This window comes from Charadrius vociferus, unplaced genomic scaffold (assembly GCF_000708025.1).
Source record: "Charadrius vociferus isolate BGI_N301 unplaced genomic scaffold, ASM70802v2 scaffold161, whole genome shotgun sequence".
Classification (NCBI taxonomy): domain Eukaryota; kingdom Metazoa; phylum Chordata; class Aves; order Charadriiformes; family Charadriidae; genus Charadrius; species Charadrius vociferus.
In genome coordinates, this window is record NW_009646928.1 from 2,394,464 (window position 1) to 2,417,513 (window position 23,050).

The following is a 23,050-nucleotide window of genomic DNA, read 5'->3' on the forward strand; positions in this document are numbered from 1 at the left end:
CTAAGTCCTTTCAAGCAATGGTTTAGATTTGTGAAAAGCAGAATATAAGTAATTAAATCAATGGGCCAAGAAGAGAAGAGCAACCTAGTCCATAAGAAGGCAGAGAGGACAAATTTAAGATGTGCAGAAATGGGATACAGGAAGCCCAGTCCAGGGGCAGGAGTTTCAAAGGAGAAGGTTTACATGCTCGCATTAAGAACAGGCTAATACGCACTTCCAGTCCCCACCATCTGCAATGCATGGTGTCTAAAGAATTAACAGCACAACCGAACCTTTGGACAGCCTTAAGATCAGTGTTGGAACGAACACTTCTGATAGAAGTTTTCCTTCTAAAATGTCAATATTACAGGAGATTCTAGCATCTAGACGATCACAAAAGTCATATGAAGAAATACAGTGCTCTACAGATTTTCTGCCTAGTCACCTCTTGGTTCAACAGTCTGTCTAAATCATGTGTGAGGTACAGGGAGCACCCAGCAATTGTGTCACTCTAGAGTTACATTGCATCTTTTTGCAAAGAAGTTTGATGGAGACTTCTTTTGGATGAAAGAAGTACTGAAGAAGCCACAGAAAACATAAGGACAACTGACATCTGTCCTAAGAAAGCTGTATTTTTCATCTGTTCCTCACTTACCAATGACATGCATTTATTATTACCCAGATTAAAGACCAATTTAGACCAAAAAAACCCGTTTTGGATGAAATTATTCTTTTCTTATACAGAATGGAATAAACTCTTAAGGGAGAAACAGAAACTGGTTTGGTACTGCTATGCCCTCTAGTGACTCAAAATACTCTTTACTATTACTGAATCTGGCTTGAAATTGTAACGCAAGGCTTCCACTCCTAGTGATTTATGTAGAGCGGTAGCAGCTTAATTAAATACAGAATAAAGCTAAGCCAGTACTAGCTTCACTAGAGATTTAAGAAACACAAGGTAATGATTTTAACAAATAATACTTCCCATAGGAAGCAATAACTTTAATTTTATTGCATGCTTGCACAAACAGCATGTCTTGGAAAACAGGAAACATAGCATAACAGATTAACAAATTTCTACATGAAATTAAAATATAAAAGGATGATGTCTTTCTACCTCAGATCTCTATCAAGACAAAAGGGTACACTCTTTTTTCAGTATGTCCATTTGCCTCCTGTGTTAGCACATTGGGAGGACTGGCAATCTATAGTGGATGTACCCAGTCTTTACTTCTGCTCCTGCAGATGTCACGTGGAAAGATATTAGGCATCACTGCTTCTGTAAAACCTGTGAGGTGACCCACTGATGTTGATTTGTAGGATCCTGCTGTGTAAAGACCTAGTTTCTGCAGGGGACACATTCTAACAGCAATAGCTGGTTATAGACAGGATAATAAATGGAATAGGTACAGCACAGGGCTACACATTAATGGACAGGAGAACTCAGGTGATATTAAGTGATCAATAAAAACTGTTCAGTGTTTGGAGAATTTATCAAGGTCAGAGACACTGAGATTTTCTGTGACTAAGACGTTGACAGTAACATAGTACTTTGCCACTGATAAACCATGTACGTCCCGCTAACCAGAAAATTCTCAGATAATAAGAACAAGGGAAAAGATCAGAGACACCATAACAGTGTGATTATATCTCAAATAAGCATGTAATTCCAGAGCACAAATTTTGCCTTCATGTACCATAAAGAATATATAGGAGACATGAATAATTTTACCCGCTACCTGTGTCTGAGCGTGAAAGTGAATGCACGTTCACTTACTCTAGCACACAAGCTAATTATGTAATCTTTGTACTTGAATCGGTCCTCCTTGATTAACTTCATTCATACCATTTACCACGTACAGCACACATAAATGGCAGTGAACTGATATGTTGAAAGATAATCTGTACTTCCTGTCCCAGAAATAACACTTAGTTTATTAAATATCATTGGCTGGAAACTCCACCAAAGACTATGGAACTTAATATAGGCTTCATGGAGAAATCCAGTATGGTTCTTACTACTAGCAGCTGGGTGGAATACCTAAATAAAAAAATTTAGGAACAAGAGAATAAATATATCTTGCTCAATTTCTACAAGACCTTCAAGAAGCTATATATTCTTAGCAATAATTAAATCGTTATTGTATAATTATATTTGTTTATATTTTATATTTTATAATATATATATTTTATATATATAATATATGTATTTTGTGCTGTTTACCATGTTTTGGTTTTGTTTTCACTTCCTCTCCCTAGCATCCTGTCAAGCTTACTTATGTAAGTGACACTAAAATTTGATTACTGATCACATGTGGAATCAAATACTCTTTGTACTGAGAAAAAAATTTGCTGGGTGAAGTCACCATGAATATATAACACAAATTTTTTGTTTCACTCATACTGCTAACTTACTGTAGCCTAGAGTATTAAAAAATAATATAATCCATAACATCATGAGTTAAATACTGTTGTCTGATTAATATCAGTCTCCCTTTAAAGACTTCTGTTATTATTGTGTTTAGCTTTGTATTACAGCATCCTATTTAATTAGAGTTTACCATCAAGTTAGCTATATCTCAACACCATTAAAATCAAATAAAAATAACTAGAAAAATGTTTTCAGGATGTATTTTCACACTGAAGGACCGAAACGGTTGTGAGGAAGAGCTGTGTTAATTCTACAATATTTTTTCCAGGGACCTGCTCAAGGTCTGCACCTGTGGTCCAGGCATTATAAGGAGCAGAGAGCTGTGTTTGCTACTTCACAAAAAATTATTTTCACATTCAGTGTATGTGTTTCCAAAGAAAAAAAAAAAACACCCAATAGCAACAAGAGCCTGCCAAAAATTTCCCTGAGCTCTATTCTGTTTTTTAAACTATAGAACATTCTTTCACAGTTTGACAGTTAAAATGCTGCAGTTAATGTAATAAACAGAGAATTTTTTAAGTCGACTGTCAAAACAAGTGACACTTTTTGCTAGAGATTTTCAGATTTTGAACAATAGAAAGTACCTTTCAAAGCAACAGCTTCATTATACAATCAAATTCTCAAAGTAATCTTCTCATCAAAGAATATTGTCTTATTTCTTTCAGGGTAATTATCTGAGTTCTGCAACCTCTCCGGAAATGGTGACTATTATAAAATGCAGCTGTGTTGGTTTGAAAATTGTGGGTCCTGCTTGGGTCAGTTAGAGGCAGAGTCTCTGAAGCCCTGACAATTCCTTGAACTTTTGGCAGCTGTAACAGTGCCTAGTCAAAACTAGCAGGACTCTGAGGATTCATGGAGATTTTAACAGCTTTGATGCAGCTCAGCCCAGGGTGGACTTTCAACTAGCAAAATCATAACGTATGTAAACTGAATACTAGAACAGTAGTTAATATGGTGCCTGGCAGTACAAGCTTGCTTCCATGAGCAAAGGGCAGCAAAAATAAGCACCTTCAGGGACAGGGATAGGGAAAGATGTCAGATGGCTGCCAGTCTTGAGAAAACCTCTTTCCCCTCACTATATTGCATGAAAAATCTCCTACGAATATTCTTTGAGACGATGCTGTGCAAGTGACGACACAGAAGGGAAAGCAGTACTTTCCACAGCATCTTTCCAGACTTTCAGCTCTCTGCAAGGACTGTGTATGATAATCAACATTGACCCTGCCAGGGTAAACTTACACTGGCTGTTTTTAAAGTCAAGATGGAAAGCAAATGTAGTAGGCAGCCAAAAACCATAATAACTTGAAGGGGCAATTCTCCAAGAGCCAACCTGCTCAGTCACCCTGAGGCAAAGGAGATAGTGCAGAGGTGCAGGTCCATAGCACACATAGCACTGGTCCTGGGCTCCTAATGATTGGCATCTGCTCATAGGTGCAAAAAGCCCTCTTTAGCTCCTCAGCGGAGAATGCACAGGACCTCCCTGTGGGGAGAAAACACCCCACTTCCCTGACAGCATAAGGGTTTATGGAAGCACCATGCTCCCAGCCTGGTTTGTCTATGTATTTTCTGTGACAGGGAGAGAGTAATCCTTTGGTTGTGTTTGACTAGACCTTTAACAAACAGAGGAAAGAGAATTTATACTTTAAAAACTATTGCTGCAGGGCAGTGCTACCTAATTTTATAAGCGCAAATATCTGATGGCACTTTTTGAAATTCAGTGCTTTTAACAAGGTTTTGGAAAAACGTCATCTAAATGAGCTTACAATCTAAACAGACAACAGAGGGCCAAGAATGAAGCGGGGAAAGGATACTGATGGAAACAGAATAGGAGCAAGCACTTGTGTTAAGTGGATTCAAAACATTTTTAGTATAAAAAATGTTTTCACACTGTAGGCAAGGCCCAATCCTATCCCATAGCAAAGACAAACTTTCCCAATGGCTTCAAAGGAGCAGGACCCAGCTTTGTTTACTTACCTTTCTTGAACTGACCCCTTTACAAGTAAATCTGTAGTGAACAGGACCTTAAGTAATTCATTATTCTCAGTCCGCTTAATTAGCAGTAAAATATGCCTTCAGCGGCTTCTAAACACTACCTGCATAATGAAGAGGTTGCCTTTGATGGAGGGTCAAACAGAGTTTATACTGGTTGCTTTGAAGTCACCACGAAGTTGACTGTAAAAAAGGCCTTTAGGCACAGTTTTCAGTGTGACCACAATGCATTGCTGGAAGGACAGTTAGCCAACCGACGAGTGAGAGGACACAATCTGATAGCTATGAAAAGGTTAGGCAGACATCCTCCATGGCCTAGGTACAGGAAGCATTTTTTATTTTCAATGTATTGATTTTATAACAATAAGAATGGATAAATAAACCCACAGAGCCACATTTCACACCTTGCTAGCAACCTACAACAGGCCAAGTCCAGCCTATCTTAACTCAATAAAGTTCTACTAAGGATTAATCTAATTAATGGCTGCCACTGACAACTGTAATTGAAAGGTGCCTGCTGTGCTGCCATCCTACCACTCTACTCACTCACAATAACTGAAAGCAGCATAGTTAATTGAATCGCACATCTACACAGAAAGTGTTAACGGAGCAGGACTCTTCTATTACCTGCAACTTACTTTTGGGAAGACTCAGAAATGAAATAAAAACTCATAATGCAGCATTTTCCTCAAGGTGAGTACAATGGCATTCATGGCCTTTGATGGTTACTCTCAACCCACAGCTCAACTTATAAGCATTAATAAGGACTGGAAGTGACTAAATATGGACTTAAAAACCTTAGAGGTTGAACAAACTGGCACTGAAGTGAAATAACTGGCCAAAGGATGCCTGATAATAAATGTAGATTTCTCTTGTTTCCATGTCACAAGGAAGGCCCATGTATAACATTAACTCATTAATCTGCTTACGGTTTTCTGAGAATCATCCTCATATGAGCATCTGGCCCAATCTGAGACAGAAGCAGCATGGTGTCCTGTAGCTCCTCATCACATTCTTTTTTCTCTTCCTCAGTTGGCAAAGGGGCATCTTCACGCTCATCATCCAAAAATCGATAAAATAAGTATTTGTCTTGAAAGTGGTGTTCCTGATCCACTGAAAACAACATAACACAAAGCTGTCCTCATTAAAGTTAACCTTGTAGAAATCTGTGTAGCATCATATATGTCACAGATAATATTAGTTAGGAAGGGAAAGGAAGCTACAGAGAAACTGCAAGAGTATGAAACACCTTTACTTCTCACATATGTCCAAATTGTGTGGCTTGAAGGGTACACTTTTAAATTGTGTACTACAAATACTTTCCAACAGGCTTCTGTATATGTGTGTTGTGGTTGTGTATACATACATGCGTGTGTGTATGCGTGCATGTGTGTGGTTTCTTTCTTTTTAGATCTGGTTTTGTTCTTATCGTTTCAAACCATTTCATTTAAGCAAACAATTCACCCTGTGGAAACGGTTACATCATGAATTTCAAAGAGGTGTTCTCTAGCATGGACACCTTGCCCTACATGTTTCAGACAGGGCTAAAAGGTAACAAAAGCATCTAAATTCTTTCTGATGTACCAGAAATGTACATCATCAAGATACAATCCCAGGGGAACTTAATGAAAAGACTACCAAGAGAAGACTTCTAAAGGCAGGCTATGATATAGTGAAGGACAAACCCTTGGTCTTCCAAGCAAGTCAGAGTAATGTGTTGAGCTGGTTACTGTGATGCAGCTTGTAACAGCTTGCCCCTGAGAGTTCAAGGGAATATTAGGCAGGAATTAAAGCTAGAACCCTTAAGGTAAGGAAGTGGTAGAAACAATCTTCCTAGTGTGGAAATTTTTCCCTGAGATATGGGGAGTACAACAGATGATAAATGGAAGTGTACTGTAATAGAGCTGCTCTTCTGAACTTAATAAAACTGTACACGCAAAGCTTCAAATATGAATATTGCTTTAGAAAGCTACCATTTTGAGGGCTATAATATCCTGTTAGCAAGTAAATCCTGCCAAATGGAAACTGAAAGTCAATGTAAAATACAGTCAGAAAATAAACATAAAATCCCAGATCTCTGGATTGGAATATCTGGAGTGCTGAATTTGGGAAACATTCCAAAACCACTGAAAAACATTCCAAAATTATGGATCTGAGCAAACACAAATGATCATGTTCACTTCCAAATGCTGTAAATCTTTGATGCAGATCAGTTTTGTGCGTGGTAATACATCTCTTGGCTTTGGCCTGAGTGCTATCCAGCTCTTGGAGTATAAGCACAAGCCAGTGTACTCCTATAATTAGAGTTATCATTATAAATTGTTCATTTACTTTTCTATATTCTCAGAAGATAAAAAGGTATATTGGTAGCAAGATTCATATAATACTGTCTGGGTGTTGCACTTGCACTTATGAATGAACAGGCTGTTCTGCAGCATTTCTTTTGGGCTCACGATCCCTTTCCTTTTCATGAAAGAGATCTACAGAGGTACTGATGTCACCCATTGCCCATGTTTTAGCCAAGATGCTGATTTACTTTATCTTACCATGATTAAGAACACCTTCTTCCAGCAATACTTGCCACATGCCAACAGCCTGGGTTCGTGAATGGACACAAGTACTTTGCTGCATCATCCAGTCAACTAGTTCTGTCCCCACACAGCATTGCCTTAAGGACAAATAAATAGACAGAAGTGAAACGGGAGCTAGCCGAGAGAGAGATCACACACACTGTCTGCCATGAACAGCGGTATCTGAAACTCTGTATAACCTTACTCAAATCTCCCTACAGAAAACACAATGTCACCATCTACGCCTATGTGCTTGAAATACCAGTGAAGTTGTTCAGTTTTGAGAAGATCACCTCAGCAGAACAACAAGCGTTTTGAGAAATGCAAAGTTCAGAGGATCAGAGCGAGCCTGTGCCGCCTGGTACAAAACCTATTGCACCAGTGCAACAACCTGCAACGCAGATTTCAAAGGAAACTTTCTCTATATACCACGGGATAGCAAAAGCCTCATGCTTTTCAGAATCCTGTATGAAAACAATCATCTAGTACTGTAAAAGCTTTGCCAATGAGAACAGCCTCCACAGGAAGAGTGAGTGTTATGAGAGTGTTCCTCCATTTGTAACCAAACTCCGGCCACACTGTATTTGTGGACATTGTAAGTCTACAGTGAGGCTCTCTCATGCTTGGCGCTGGTCACCTCACTGACCTGAGGCACCTGACTGACCCAGAGGCAGACAACAGCACGCCTCAAGTTCTGAAGAACGCCCAAAGAAGGGGAAAAACAAAAGCCACATCATCACTAAGTGAAATTCTTTGTCATAACACTCCCTAGCTCAGCAGAACAGAAGCAAGTAAGTAATGTGATCAAAAACTTAAAAATCTGTAACTGCTCACACACAGAACAGAGAGGAAGCTGGCTAGTCCTTCTCAACAGGCTCTGTGGCTCCACACTTCATGTATCACTTTCAGAGACCAGGGAAATAGATAATTCTGAAATTGCTGAAACTAGCTTAAATAATGCTCTTCCAGTTATAATCCCATTTTCATGACAAAACTTTCCCTCACCTGGATCCAATCTAAATTTTGGCATTTCATACTTAAAAAACCCAAGGATACAACACTAGGAGTTTTTCTCAGTTTTGTATAAGATAAAACAGTACAGTTGTTTGGACCAGCATTGATCTTCATTTAGCATACATGCTCTTTTGTTTTTCTCGAACAATGAGCAACGTCATATCATGATATATTCTCAGATCAACTCACAATATCCAAATACCTTGCATCATATTAAATACATTTTGGACTGAAATATGGAAAATCAATGACTTATCTGAAAAGCAGATCAGCAACATATTGATTTACTATTTAGAAAAAGTCGGATATTTTAAACCAATGTTTATTTAAATATACTCTGAATAATGCATTAGGTTTTTGATTTAAACATTAGACACTAAAACAAATGGATTGTTTCTTAAGCCAACTGTAGATAGATCCTGACTCCTTGAACTCGGATTTCTAGTCTACGAATGCCATTGTCATCCCACTTCAGCAAGACAGTGCTGCCACCAGCAGGAAGATAAGAAAGCATGGCAATATACTGAAAAAAAAAATAATTTAAATATAGCAGAAAATCTACATAAGGAATGTTTCTTACCAGGTGAATTTTCAGAACTCCACACTGAGCAACACTGCTGTAGCAATCAGTATTGTAACATAATATATTAGTGAACTTTCCTATTATCCCTTCCTGATATACGAAGAGAACAGAATCTACATTTTAACTTGATATTGCATAGAATATTCCAGCTAACTATGCTATTAACTTTGGAAGAGTTTTTGTATGTGAATGCTCTGTTCACAATCATGGACTCAATTTCCAGCCAAATTACTTCAGAAAAGATTTACCAGGCCCATTAAAGACTGCATAACATCCAGACTCAAATAGCATCACAGAATAATTTCAGACCTTTTGAGACCTGCAAGTATGGTAAGGCATAAATCACAAATCAGAGGATGGAAGGCATAAAAATTCAGAGACCTCTATACAATCAGCTCACACACCTGTAAGTCTTCAGATGGTATTTACGATCTCTTATCATGTGAGGGGCTCGGGACAGAATTGTATTCCGCAAAATCTTTCCAGCTCTGAGGATCTTTTCTGAAGGAACCTTGGTGATCATGGAGAAAAAAAAGGGACCAAGACACACAGATTTTAAACTGTCCACAATCTCTGTACTGCCTTCTGCAAAACAAAACACAAGTTCTCTTTTCCCTAAATTAAAAGTCCTTGCACAGATGCTTACTTTTGCAGAGCAATGTAGTATATATTTGGGATTTTAAGTCTCACATACTTATCACATCTAACAGAAGGCATCACTTCAGCTTATACACATTACACCATTGGAAACAGAAGTTATTTTCATTTGTCTAGTGGCCTGGGTCTACAGCACACCTATGTCCTATTACCTGTGTAATGGTTTTAGTAGGGCGATGTGGGATGTGAGGTTCGATAAGAGATGTCTGAAAAATAAAATGAAATTAAATACATTTTTAAAGGTTGAGCAGTAAAATAAAATAAAGGCTAAATTAAAAAAAAATGAACAAAGAATCTGCAAAACCAAAGAATGACGTTTAAGTCCAAGCTCTGCCCAAGGGACGCGAGTAGAAATAGGTCTCTGAAGACATCATAAAGACAAACGTGGCTCTTAATGCTCAGCAAATTAAAACAGTGACATGACACGTGGAGATGAATAACAAATGCATGTTAAACTTTCTAAAGTACTAATGAGTGTGCCATGGCCAAACACCGCACCAGATCTGAGGCTATGCGGACATAGCTAGCTCTCCCACTTGCTGCTCTCAACCTGCAGTGGGCACAACCGCATTCCTCCGCACACGGCTGCCTCTGCCATTCAGTCCCCCTCCATGGAAACTCTCTCCTCCTTCAGCACCCTTTTCTATTCAGCTCTCTTCTCCCTTACAGCATAGCACAACAAAAAGGAATGAAGAAAAAGCTCTGCTCCCACTATCTGTCTTTTCTAAACTACCATCGGCCTGGCCGGCAACCCTTTTATAGCCACTCTTTGAAATGCAAGAGCACGCAGGCCACTCGCAGAGACCTGGGTAAGGACTTTCACAAAAGGGCTGGTGAAGGAAAAAGAAAAGAGTAAAGCAGGTGACTTGGTTCTGCAAAGGGAAGAGTGAAAGGGAAGACTATCAGGGCTCTACAAGAGAGAAGCAGAGGAGGGGATGAGAGAAATGGGAAAACAGGCACGTACCGAACAGGGGAAAGGAGAGGGGAGACAAGAAGCACATGGCACAACACAGAGGAAAAGAGAAAGCAGAGGGTTAAAGGACAGTAGAAATGGAGACAAAGGAAAACAAAACCTAACTTCAGCAGCCACCTCAGAATGATGGGAAGACGTTTGGCTTTGTTGGGACTGGTAGTTAACAGCATGGACCAAATTTACTTCTATTGTGAAATGTCAGGAGACACGACACGAGGGCTGAATTTGGCTGGCGTTCTGGGCTTGCCGACAGGGGAGATCATACTGCACACAGAGGTCTCCCACAAGGGCAAGACCTTGCATCTCGGCCCATGGCAGCCACAGCTCCCTTACATCCGTACAGCAAAGGCAGGACAGTTGGGTCGGAAGTATGGGGAAACACATGATGTGTACTGCTGGGTTGCCGGGTATCGGTTTTCTTAAGCTGGGCATCTGTTCGTTAGCTCCCACAGGATTTAATGATGTGACAAAGTCCTTGTAGTATCAAATAGTGCTAGGAGCTACAAATGCACCAGGAGACTATAGGTCAGCCGGGAAGGGGAAAATGAGGGAAGCACACAACAGAAACCAATAAAGATAAGATAATCCTAACAGAGAGGCCTGTATATGGAAAACAATGCAAATGGCTTTTCATTTTTACTCACACCTTACAAGCAGTCTCTGAAAAGGCAAATCAGTACAATTAAATTGTGATTCATGATATTTCTCATGAATAAGTCAACAATTTTTCAAAGACTCATTTAAGTCATAAACATTTCTGTCCCACCAGAAGAGCAGGAGAACATCCCTCAGTATTTCTTGGTTTCTGGAACTGAGTGGAACATGCTTTAGATAGTCTACATTTGCAGGTAAAGCATGCCAAGAACAGCAAGAATCTTTTGAAGGCCGCCTCTAATGCAAACAAAACCACTGAATAGCAGTTTCAAACAGTTATATAAATAACCAATGAAGTCAGAGATATCACTCTGAGTATTAATAATTTTTGCTTCTATTTTCTTTTAAAAGGATTTCAAGTCCTCGTCAAGTTCAATGAGACTGAAGGAAAATATATACTTGAATGGTTGGCTAAATTGGCATTGAAGTAATTATGAATATTATTTTTACATTCTACATTCTTAAAAGATTACTATTTTTTTAAATCAATAAAGCACAATATAGTCTAGCTTCCAGTTTTTAATTCTAGTTAGGAATATACTTCAAAGGAGAGATAAAATGTGTAAGACAAAAAATATAAGAGACTTTTACAGCAATAGACTAGTGAAAATGAATACACATTTTTGTTCTTTAGAGTTTCCATTAAGCTCCAACAAAAATGCATACAACTAATAGGTGAAAAAAATGAATATGGATGAAGATCTGTCAATAAATCTCCCGTCCGAATCAAAACAGAATAAAAGAGAGCATTTAGAAGAAACTTGATTCAACCCAAAAGTACAGAAAAACCCAAGGTGAAAGCTAAGGCACAGCACAAGAATCTACAGAAAGCAGCAGGAAGGCTTGTTCACCTACATTTGATCCTGACCAATACAGAAGGATCAGCTGCAAAGCCAGAAGGTAACTTGGGTGAAGGTGATCATAAAATGATGCGGTGTCAGAACTTTACAGAAGGAAGTAAGAACATCAAAGTAGAAACAATGGACTAGGAAGAAAAATTTCCATAAAAACAGAATACTGATAGCTAAATTCCTGGAGCAGGTCATGGGGGAACAAGCATAACGTAAAAAGAGTTAAAGAGAACTGGTAGTTACTTAAAGAAACAATACTAACCACACATACAATATATACTAGCACAGAGCTAGAAGATGGAGTAAAGACTCAACTTAGCTAAAGAAAGCTCTTCACTGAAATAAAAGAAGGAAATGCACAGAAAGGAGAAAGTAGGGGTTTACAAAAGGCAAATATAAAAAATAAATTGAATAACAAAGGACAGAATTAGAAAAGCAAAGGTATAAAATGAGACAGATCTACCAAGAAACGTCAAGAAGTACAAAAAATATTCCACAAGTACCTTAGTGGTAAAACAAAGAAAATAAAAGTGTTGATCTACTGTTCAACAGAGGGAAATCTATTGACAGGTAACTCAATAAGGCCAGAAGCAGCTGATCTATTCTTTATATCAGTGTTCATTAGAAAGATCAGCGGCAGAGAAATGGCTAATATCCTAAGTAGCAGAGTGACAGGAGTAAAATCTCAGCCTGAAAAAACAAAAGAACGGATGAGAAAATATTACGTAAATTAGCTATTTTCAGATTGGCTGGGTTTGTAGGATTTCATGCAGGAAACTTGAAGAGCTTGAAGAAATGTAAAGAGGGCTGCAGCCACCTCTGACAAGTCTTGGGGACTAAGGAAGGCAGCAGAAGACAGAAATATGGGAAAAGGAGGAGCTGAAAAACTACAGACTTGTCAGCTTAACTTGTCTTCCTAGAAAATGTCCATTTGTAAGCACCTGGAAAAGAACAGGGAGATGAATCACATGTGATGTATATTAATCAAGAACAAATCATGCCACACTGAACCAATTTCTTTCCATGACCGGGTAGCAACACTGATATATTAGGGAAGAAACACTTTGGCACTCTCTCTTAAGATATTCTCTTCTGCAAAGGGCAGATTAAATTCTCACAAAATAGGTGCGAAGCCAGTTGGAAAAGTATATTTTGAAAGCAATTACCAGTGAAGGAAAGTCAAACTGGCAGTCATACTAGAGGTCTGTTCTGAGCAGTGTTCTCAAGAATATATCACATCTGATACTATTAAATATTAACATGGGATAAAGTAGAAACGTACACCGATTGATTCTGCACAAGACTTCAGGATGGGAAGGACTGCACATACACTGGAGAATAAGTTTACAATTTGATGCAGTTTTGACATTGGTCTGAAAAAAGTATGATGCTGTTATGCAACACAGACAGTGCTGACTACTTTTCTGAAGCAGGCAGAATCAGCTAGATAAAGACATGATGGGGAACATGTCTTAGCGCAGCTCCACAGAAAAAGAAACAAGGTTTATAACAGATATTAAACAGAACTGAGTAAGTAGTGCCATACTTGTGTGAAAACAACAAATACCGTACTGGGATGTAGTAAGATTACACACATAATGCAGTTCTGCTTTAGTCATTCTAGGTAAGACCTAAACTAAAGCACTGTGTCTCATTTGCCCACTTTACTTCAAAAGCATCTAAACCAACTGGACAGAATTTAAAGGAGAGCAACAAGAATAATCAGAAAGCACAACATAAATAATCAAAGTTGTTCAGCTAAGGAAAACGCAAGTCTTAGCAGAAGTGTGATAAAAGTCTTCAGATTTAAAAGGCCTTTGAAAAGAAGAAAGAAGTGATCTAGTCCATCGTACAGAGATCAGGAAATAAAGAGTTTAAACTGCTGTAAGAAAGATTCGGGTTAGACACCGGTGAAGCTTTTCTAACAGCGTGAACAGTGAATACTGGCACGGATTGCCAGGGAGGTGTAGTGCTTCCATTTTCGGGGGCTTGGGAGGATATGTAAGGTATCCGTCTGGAGTGACACAGCTATAGTGAAGCGTGCATGTGGCTCTGGGATGGACTAGATGCTTTCCTGAAGTACCTTATAGCCTCACTATGTGGCTCTGTGCAATATTCGAGGATGCTTTTCCATGTCTAAAAATAGTTCAACCACAAGGTGGTACTTAAAGAGACGATCAGTAATACAACCCCCAGAACAGCAAGCCAGGACTCAAAAAAGCAAGGCAGTCACTCCTACTGAGGAACAACATTGTTGCCATCTGTCCTGGTTTGAGGTAAAACAGGACCAATTTTGTTCAGTAACTTCACTTCACAAAAGACATGCCCAGCAAAGAGTCCCCCCAAAGTTACAGCCTTTCAAATCTACTGCAGTGAACTCTGGCTGCAGTACCCATGAGATGAAATGCAACAAATGGAACCATGGGGCTTGGACTGAGTTTGCTATCGAAAGGCAAGTCATGCTTCAAAGGCGGAGAAATGTAACATCAATTAGTTAATAGGAGATACAGTGCTCCTGCAACAACTTCCCGTCAGAAAAAAAAAAAAAAAAAAAGGATTCTGTAAGGGATTGTATCTTAGGATAATAGTCACAACTTGGCTGAAGTCCAAGAAATGTTTTGTAAGTCTTTACAATCTTGGATCTCTCAGTAAGGGGTGCTGAGAAAGCACTTGGAAAGAAAGAAGTAGCTCTCCTTATAAAACAGCAGAGAGTAAGCAGAGTGTTTAATTACCTTCTTAACACATTACGGTATCTTTGAAGAATTAATGAGACTAAAGTACATACATGTTGCACAGAGCTGTATGACTGCAGATACTTGATCAGATTTTTCAGTACTTCTGAATAAGGGAAAAGTTATCAGGTGAAGAGCTCAAATGTGCAAGTCAATTGGAACAGTTTACAAATTATTACCCATCTCCTGGCCACAGCAGTCACAAGAGAACGTGCTCTTAGCTTTCTCTCATCATGAGATAAAGCAACACAGCAACACCATCTTGAGCTTTAGCTACCTTGTGCCCTTTTCCAACTAGTGCACATGCAGACAGTTTAATATGATCTGCTGATCCCCCCTGTAGGGGAGAAGGTGTATAGGGGTCTGGAGGGTAGAGAAGGGAAAGCTGCAGGTGTTGGTAGAGGGAAGCAGAAAACGATCACAAGAAACTGTGACAAAATGAGACATTGACAAAATCCCTATCTGTACATTTATGGATTGACATTTGGGCCACTCAAACAAACCCTTCATGAAACCAATCACAAAACTCCCTGTTCAAATTGTGGCGAAGCACAGAAAGTATTAATTTTAGCCTCCATTCCTTTGAAGATTCAAATATTTATGCATGAGAGCAATACCATAAATTTAAATAGGACTATTCATCTGTATAATTATATGCACACATTTAATCTCTGGAGAAATAGGCCTTAGATTAAAAACTATAGGGCAAGGGCTGCCTTTTCTTCTGTGCTTCTTACATCACTGAGCAAGCCATATGCAAACAAATAAATAATATAATGAACAACAATAACAGAGATCTAACATGAGGTCTGTATTTGTCAAGTTATTTGAATCTGCTAAATAAAACCCAAGAACGTCTCTTATAAAAATACATTTTTCTATTCCCCTTGATAAAAGCGGTAAAGGGATGTTTCTTCTGAGCCTTTACATATGAATGAATGCTTTAGATCTACAGCAATTTGGATCTATAGAATCAAATGATGGAGGGGACCTAACTCACTACTTTCAAATGTTAACGTAGGAAATATGTATTGCAAAGAACTAAGATCAAATAAAACAAAAGCCAAAGAATCACGTCTTTCCCATGACCTCAGTGTAGCTCATCTCTGAACAGAGAACAAGTTTCTGTATTTACTGGAGTTAAGCATGGCATGTGAGGTTACCAGGGTGATCAGATAAACCTGTGCACTACTGTTGATCCCTTTATTTCCAACGGGGACACTGAAAAGAATTGCAAGTGACATCTGTTTTCCTGCTGGCTGGCAAGGGATCCAGAAGAAACAAACGACAAAAGCCACACAAGTGGAAAGGTGGCAGCAACAACAGCCACATCATTAAGAGGTATGTTTGGTTTACATCCTCAGTATTTACTGCTATTGGTGATTTAGGGCCCACTGAAATCACTGGGAAGTCCCTAATTGACTCCAGGGGTTTTGAGTCAGACCCATGGCATTTGATTCTCCTAAGTGTATTTCAGGAAGCACTGCATCTTTAGCTTTTATGGGTTCCAAATGACTTCTGATGGCTGCCATTTATGACTGTCATTCTTGAATATCCTTGTACGTGTCTCCTGAAAGGCTATCAGTGCCCTGCCGGGTTCACATGGGAGGAAACAAAACATACAAAAAACCATTTCCACAATATTGTGGAAAGCACAGCCAGTCAGTAAGATACAGCTGAAAATTAGCAAAAGTTCCCACAGCCCTTCCACAAAATACCTCCTCCTTCTAGTCTTATCATTCTTTCTCAAATCCATATAACCACTTCCAAAAAGTTGCCTGCTTTTGTAATATGTCATCTATCTGAGCTTCTTCAGACCAAAGGCATAGATAAGAATTCCAAAGATGAGGAGCCTTTGTAGCGATGACTCTTTTTCCAATACAAACCAGTAGTTCCAGTGCTACAGAATAACTATATAGCAGGGATAAAGCTGAGCATATAGTATCATAGTTGTGGGAGTCCGTTTCCAGGTGGAAAGCAGTCTTGGACAGAGTATGCTAAAGTCAGCTCCGTTGGTCCTATTCCCATCTGCAGAGGAAGAGTGTCTCTATGCAGACTGCACCAACCTCTGCTAGGATGCTGCAGGTAAAACAATAGACTTAGTGAATGCAGCTTGCTGAAAAACATCGGAGAAGCAGCTGGCCAAAGATCCTGTCATAAAAAGGTGATTTGAAAAGCATTTTTGTCAAAATTTGAAGGAAAATGTAACCGATACTGTAGGAATTTCTGTGCTCTGTTAGCCTAGGCTGGATCTCTGGAGTAGCCCTATGCAGAACATGCTGATACACTGAGCAACGCTTGTTGGCAGAAAACAATCTATGTCACGACCTCTAACCAACCCCTCCAGGGGCACAGTCCACAAGAAACCTTGGCACACACTCCCTGCCGCAGGGACTTCTGGTGGCTGGGACGCATGACCAGGGCTGAGCTCTGTCCAACCCAGACCACAGTCATATCTGCAGAGAGACCTCACCACCCTCCTCCAGAAGATAAGACAAGTGGAAATAGAAAAACAATCATCAGTACCATGCTGGAAACATTTCAGTCACCTCTTCACTATCTCCCCACAAATGCATGTAGCAGCTGAGAGAACCAGCCTGTGCTCCCTAGCACTCTCCACAAGACAGTACTGGCAGCCAAAGGTAAAGCGCCTGCTCACGTCTCCTAATTGGAAAAGCCCAAAACTGACAATAACTGCTGTCATGCCAGGTCTGTAGGTGACTTAACAACACTTCGCAATTAACAAAGGACAAATTAGCCAGAAAAAGCACTTGTTTCTGCTCTTCATCTATGTTTACCAAACAATGCAAGCATTAAAAGATCCTGTAGCCAGACTAGATAGTCTAAAATTCTATCCCCAAAGCATCTTGAAATCACTGATGCTCACAAAAGACTACCATATTGTTTCTTAAGAAACATCCATAAACAACAAAAGCGGGAAGCAGTGCAAGGTATGGACAGAGGAACACACGGTCACAAGGGTGTTTGCAAAATTAGGGAACTTCCACAGAAACAGGAATTAATCACATTTTTTAAATCCTCTGAGTTTCCTAAATCTACGGCACATGTAATTTAAATACCCATAGATTTAACTAACTACAAACTAACTAAACCAAGCAAAATAGACTAGTAGAAATTGTCAGGACCAGTGGTTAAGACAGCTCAGTTTTATTCTTTTTTTCTGACTGCATGACCTTGCAAAAATAATGTTATCACATTGTGTTTCATTTTTGCCTTTTTGGAGAGGAATACTAATAATTTCTACCTTTGTAAAATGCTTTGAATACTGTCAGCAAATGGGCTACTATCAAAATATTCAGAGTAACAATGACTGTTTTAAAATCTATATTCTTTAAATGTAATACAAAGTGAAGACTAAGCTGTATTTTAAAATACATTCAAAAATTGCTTTTCTTTAGTAATCTACATGCATTAATAGCATAAACAGGAAAATGTGTCCCTTTAAATTCTCAAATACAATCAGTGTAGCAAATTTATTTTAGAAAGTTAAATTGAAATTGCATTATTAACACTTCTACGTTTCTTTGACAAACTGTAAATGTCCGTCCTTTTAGCACAAAATGATTCAGCCATTACTAAAAATGATACTTCACTGTGAATGTCAAAGGGAAAAAGAATATTGAAACAGACTATGACCAGTGCACAAAACCCCCCAGAACATGGCTAATGATGTCTTATTTTCCTGTCATTTTTCTACTTCCCTGCTACAATGAAACAGCTGCTATAACTACACTGCATGCATTGAATAAAATGTCAGAAAATGCTAACTCTGCCGTGAGCATTCCCGATATTCTGATAGAGGTGTGACTACAGTTGTCATAAGGAATCTCAAGCCAGCGTTGTCACACGTTTTCTCTGCTGCTGCATTTTTTTAACCTACACAAGAATAAAGCGTGATTTTCATTGTCTCTCTTGAGAATTACTGGTTTCTTCACATCTATGGCTTCAATAGTATGTTTACCTGAAATTATTTACTTCTTGAGAAACTAATTATAGTGATGAAGATGAAAAAGTATGATAAATATTAGGCAGCAAGGTTACTGGTTTTTAAGACCTGCCTCTCACCCACGCTATAGGTACACCGCAACAACTCAAAAGGCAAACTGAAGGGAAGTTAAAGATTAATGGGTTTCTGGAGGACTTATTTCACTTGTTTCCAGATACCTTTATAACTTCTGCACACATCTTCCACCTCCAAGTCTCCCAGGAGGCACGCCACTAGACAAATAGGACCGCATGGGCTCTCCTATGCTTTGATCACATCCAGGTGCCAGAACTGCCCTCTGAGGTCTAAATGGTGAAATTTTACATGAAGTGCTTTCATGCCAAACATAAGGGTGCCAAAAACTGGATGGAGTGCAAATTAGGGAGTGAAATTGTGAACCTATTAAAATCAACGGTAAAACTCCTGACTTCAGTGTAGTCAAAACGCCACCCAAGTGAGGCAAGAGCACCACTGTCTCCTGGGTGATAGCGGTTTATGTATTGTGTGACCCCAGCTAGTCATTCCACTGCTGAGTATTTCAACTTCTCCATCCATAAAATGGGGATGACAGTTATCTACTCACATCTCTGACTAGTGACGAGAAGGAGAAAATGAAAACACTGCTGAATGCTGCAACTGAAATCCTGGAAGTCTAGTGTCTACAAATTCATTCTGAGCATTTTATAATGATTTTTTAACACAGAAAGGAAAAGTCATCAAAGTGAGACAGGGCTAGAGGGCATTGAAAGTTACCTCCTGAATTCCCTGGGAAGGTCAGCAACAAGGTAAAGCCTCTGGCAAGTACGGAAGAGAAGTTAATTTAAACGCATTTTGCGTCTCTTCTGGTGATTCCATGTTCCTTCTTCTCGAAGTTCAGGACAGTGCATTGTGTGAATGTACATGAAATGAAGAAACATTGAAGGAGTGCAGCACATCTGCCTCAGATTCCAGCTGCCCTATCTACTCCTTATTCTTCTTCCTGTCATCGTTTTCAGAAACAAATTTTTGCTAAAAATGAAACTGAGAAGGAATGATCTAACAATATCCAGTGCAACACCTGTTATCCTACTTCACAGAAGGAGATTTTTAATGATCTATATAGATGTTTTCCATCTACATAGAATATATTTCCTAAAAAAAGGTAAATGGTTGTTTCTGTAGTATATGAAAGCAAACAGAGGAAAGAAATCCCACACTGACGGCTAGACCAGAACACATTTTTTAAAAAAGCACAAATATTATTCTTTCCACCAAGTATTTCTTTACTTCAACAGCTTTGTCTTCTGTCATAAACATAAAAACCATTCAAGCACTTCTGTTTAATTTACATATTTGTGCGTCAGTGGAAAAGACGAGCATTCTACTCTTGGCAACTATCCACTAAACAACCTTATCTTCCTTAAAACTTCTATTTCCCATGATGTCCACAAAATGTTTGTCAAAGTGGAGGGTGCTGACGTGCTGAACCTGCTACCTATCCTGTCTCATCTAAGTCTCTCAAACTGTGCAGTTTTTTGTTGGGTGGCTTTCAAAATTGGATTGTAGTCTGATTAGGGTGGCATCCTTCTTTCTAGTGCTTCTGGTGCATGACACAGCTCCTGTCCCTGACTGGGATGCATGAGCACCGCCACTGGTCTGCTAACCACAATGAACCTTCATGACCAGACAGATCTAACCAAAACAGAAGGGAGCTGATCACGAGGGACAGCATGCATCTTCTGAGGACAACCCATCAACATCATTACCTCCTCCTGCTCTGAGGGCACATGATCATCTGATTCAGTGATGGGCAAAGTCCAACAGCATAAATTCAGGGGGGAAATACTGGCTATGAAGGGTAAGAGCTTTTCATTTTCTTTTACAGTGAAATCCAATTGTGGTCTCACACATTTAACTAGCATGAAATGAAACTCATTGCTGTATTAGTTCATCGGTTAATTCAGTGTTCTTCAGATACCTTAGTGGAAGTAATTGTATTGATTAAAAATGTACAAAGGCATTTGGAATCAAATTATTAGATCTGAACAACACAGATTAATATGCCCCATTTTTCACATTAATTCCATGATGCAATGGGAACAATCAGTAAATAAAATACAAACATTGAGTTAACATGCATCTGTGTGAACAGTAGGTATTCCCCAAGAAAATACTATTAAATCCTGCCAATCTGAGCAAAAATTAGCATTGGAAAACAGTAAATATTTCATATTTGTAAATTTGTTCCTTCCCTCCTCCTAACTTCCTACAGAGCTTGCAGCTGCCTAACTTCCTACCATTTAAACCAGGCCTGTTCACATTTGTTCTTACTGTTTTGAATTTCAGCTCATCTTCCCTGATAGCTACCGAGGGACAGACATTTGTAAACATACTCTGAGCTGCTTCTGTTGCTAAATGAATCTTCATTGCAACTTGAGAAAAAATTGGCTCCACAAATGCTCACAGAACACTGCAATAATTAACCCAAGACTGATGCAAAGAGGTGAAATTACTCTACCTGACATTTTCCCTAGCTAACCACATCTCTTTACACCCCAATTCACCATAGTATGTTTCTGAAAAAGATGACCTCTTTTTACCTCTCTCAGTATGTAGCCCAAGCTGTGCAAATTCTGTGATGTCTGGCTTTTAGGGATATCACAGAACCAGCCCTGTCCTTGTGAAATGGAAAGGGACCTAACTGTATGTATTTCGTAATTCATCCCTGTTCTTCTATTTCTCTTTAATGTTGGTATTAATTTTCACATCATTACTAAAAATATTGCTTCGTCTGGCTGAAATTCTGTCCCTGCCATCTGTCAACCGCTCACCTCCTTTTTAAACATAATCTCAAAATCTTCTTTGGCTTAATTAACTCTTTAGTGACTCTTTGTGGGCTGTACAACGGATAAGGACTGTTGAACTATGTTACGCAAATCACAGTGTGAAAATGTTTGCTGTTCAGAGAAGTTTAATTACTGTAATCCAAACCAGCTTGCCTGGAAATGCTGAATATACATAGAGTATTCCCAGCTAACTTGTGTTAAAAACCCCATCATTTCTGCAGTAATGTAGGGATCTTCAGCTTCTCCATGACGGTTGGTGTAGGAGACTGTCTTGGGGACAGGAAGGGGAATGCTCCTGAGAGGAATTTCTGGTCCAGTAAAGTCCAGTATTATTGCAGATTGTCCTGTGTCTGTACTGGCACAAGGTCACACAGCACTTCCCAGGCAGCAATCCAGGTTCGCTACACCAAACCTCATAGCAGAAAAGCCAGACAAAACACAAAAGACAGCATTTCAAGAGCACTGACTGTAACACTGAAGAAACCGAACAGACTAAGGAGCATTCAGGAGCTCTAGCGAGGCAATCTCCCTGTTTCCTTCCCCCAGTTTGGACCATTATACTAGGAAGACGAGAAAGCCATTCTATTACACAGGCCCAGGACTGCTGTGGAGCAGCGGCTATGCATTTACAGTATAAGGAATGCCAGAAACCTTACTGTTACAGTTTTGTTGACACAGGTTTTTCCAACATCGCCCTGGAATCCACAGCAGCTAACACTGACAGCAGAGTGTGAAGTGAATTGGGGAAAACAAAAGGGGAGGGGGAGTGTTGGGCTCCTTTGTCTTGTGGACCCCTATAGTTTACTGCCAGTAAAGATGAGGAACCTTGTGCAGCGAGTGACAATAGACTTTTCTTAGGTTCGTTTCCCAGACTCATTTGGAATAGCTGCCAGAACCCAGCAGTTTGCAGACCACAAACTGAAAATCCTTAATCTAGACTGGCTCTGAACACAATTAAGACAATTCAAGAGGAAGGAGGGAGAGGGGAACAAATATTTGCCTGGATCTGTATGTGTATTACAGCAATAACAGCAATACATTATACAAATCCCTATTTAAACACAGGAGACTGAAATCACACAGATTCATTTGTGATTTAGCAGTGAATTGCAATGGAGCTGCAGGCTGGCCTGAAAAAACGTTCCCCTGCCAGTTGTCCCTCTGCTTCCCCTGCAGCTGACTTGCACTGGCAGAAATGCCCAGTTTCGGGCAGCAAAGAGTCTCAGTTCATAGCTGACAGAGCTGGTAGTGCTTTGTGTGGAGGTTAAACATTTAAGGCTGCAGACAGTTCACAACAGCCTCAAACAGGACCACTGTGGTCCATCCCTTCCTTGAATCCTACACCCAGGCTCTGCCCTGTTGCTTGTGCTAGCCCTGGCCAGGAAGCTAATTTTCATCCAAAAGAGCAGAAAATTAAGCTCAGATAAAAGGTTTATGTGCTTCGGACAGTTCTGCATCCCTACCACCAGGCAAGCAGAACTGTCAGTGCTGCTGTCAGTGCATAGCTGGTTGCAGAGAAAAGGGACGTTGGAGGGAGGACATGGAGGAGGACAAGTGCCCTACTGTCCCAGTGCAGGTCACTGGAAGCTGCGGTGGAAGGGCAGCCACAGCCCTGCAGTTCTTCCTGGGCACAAATGTGCTCTGCTCTGGGAGCTGATGCTCCCACCATCTTCCTATTGCACAGCCACCCTCTCCTATCTCTGCTCCTGGTGTCACCGCTGGCCCTCATGTGCATTAGAAAATGGGTTTGGGTGAAAATTAACTACCTGAGACATTATGCAAAAGG

At 39.6% G+C, this 23,050-nt stretch overlaps 1 protein-coding gene across 3 annotated transcripts in view; it reads right to left on the reverse strand.

The window, feature by feature from the left end:
• The window catches only part of RAPGEF4 (Rap guanine nucleotide exchange factor (GEF) 4), a 142,989-nt gene that overhangs the window by 46,434 nt on the left and 73,505 nt on the right, over window positions 1-23,050 (reverse strand). For 2 of the 3 annotated variants that reach the window (XM_009894545.1, XM_009894544.1), the window contains 3 exons: window positions 8,971-9,077; window positions 6,946-7,067; window positions 5,329-5,512 (listed from right to left, as the gene is read on the reverse strand). In XM_009894545.1, coding sequence (XP_009892847.1) covers window positions 5,329-5,512; window positions 6,946-7,067; window positions 8,971-9,077 — 413 coding nt within the window. Of the gene's footprint in view, window positions 1-5,328; window positions 5,513-6,945; window positions 7,068-8,970; window positions 9,078-9,375; window positions 9,430-23,050 lie in introns of all 3 variants that reach the window. The other variant, XM_009894543.1, reaches the window with a different exon arrangement.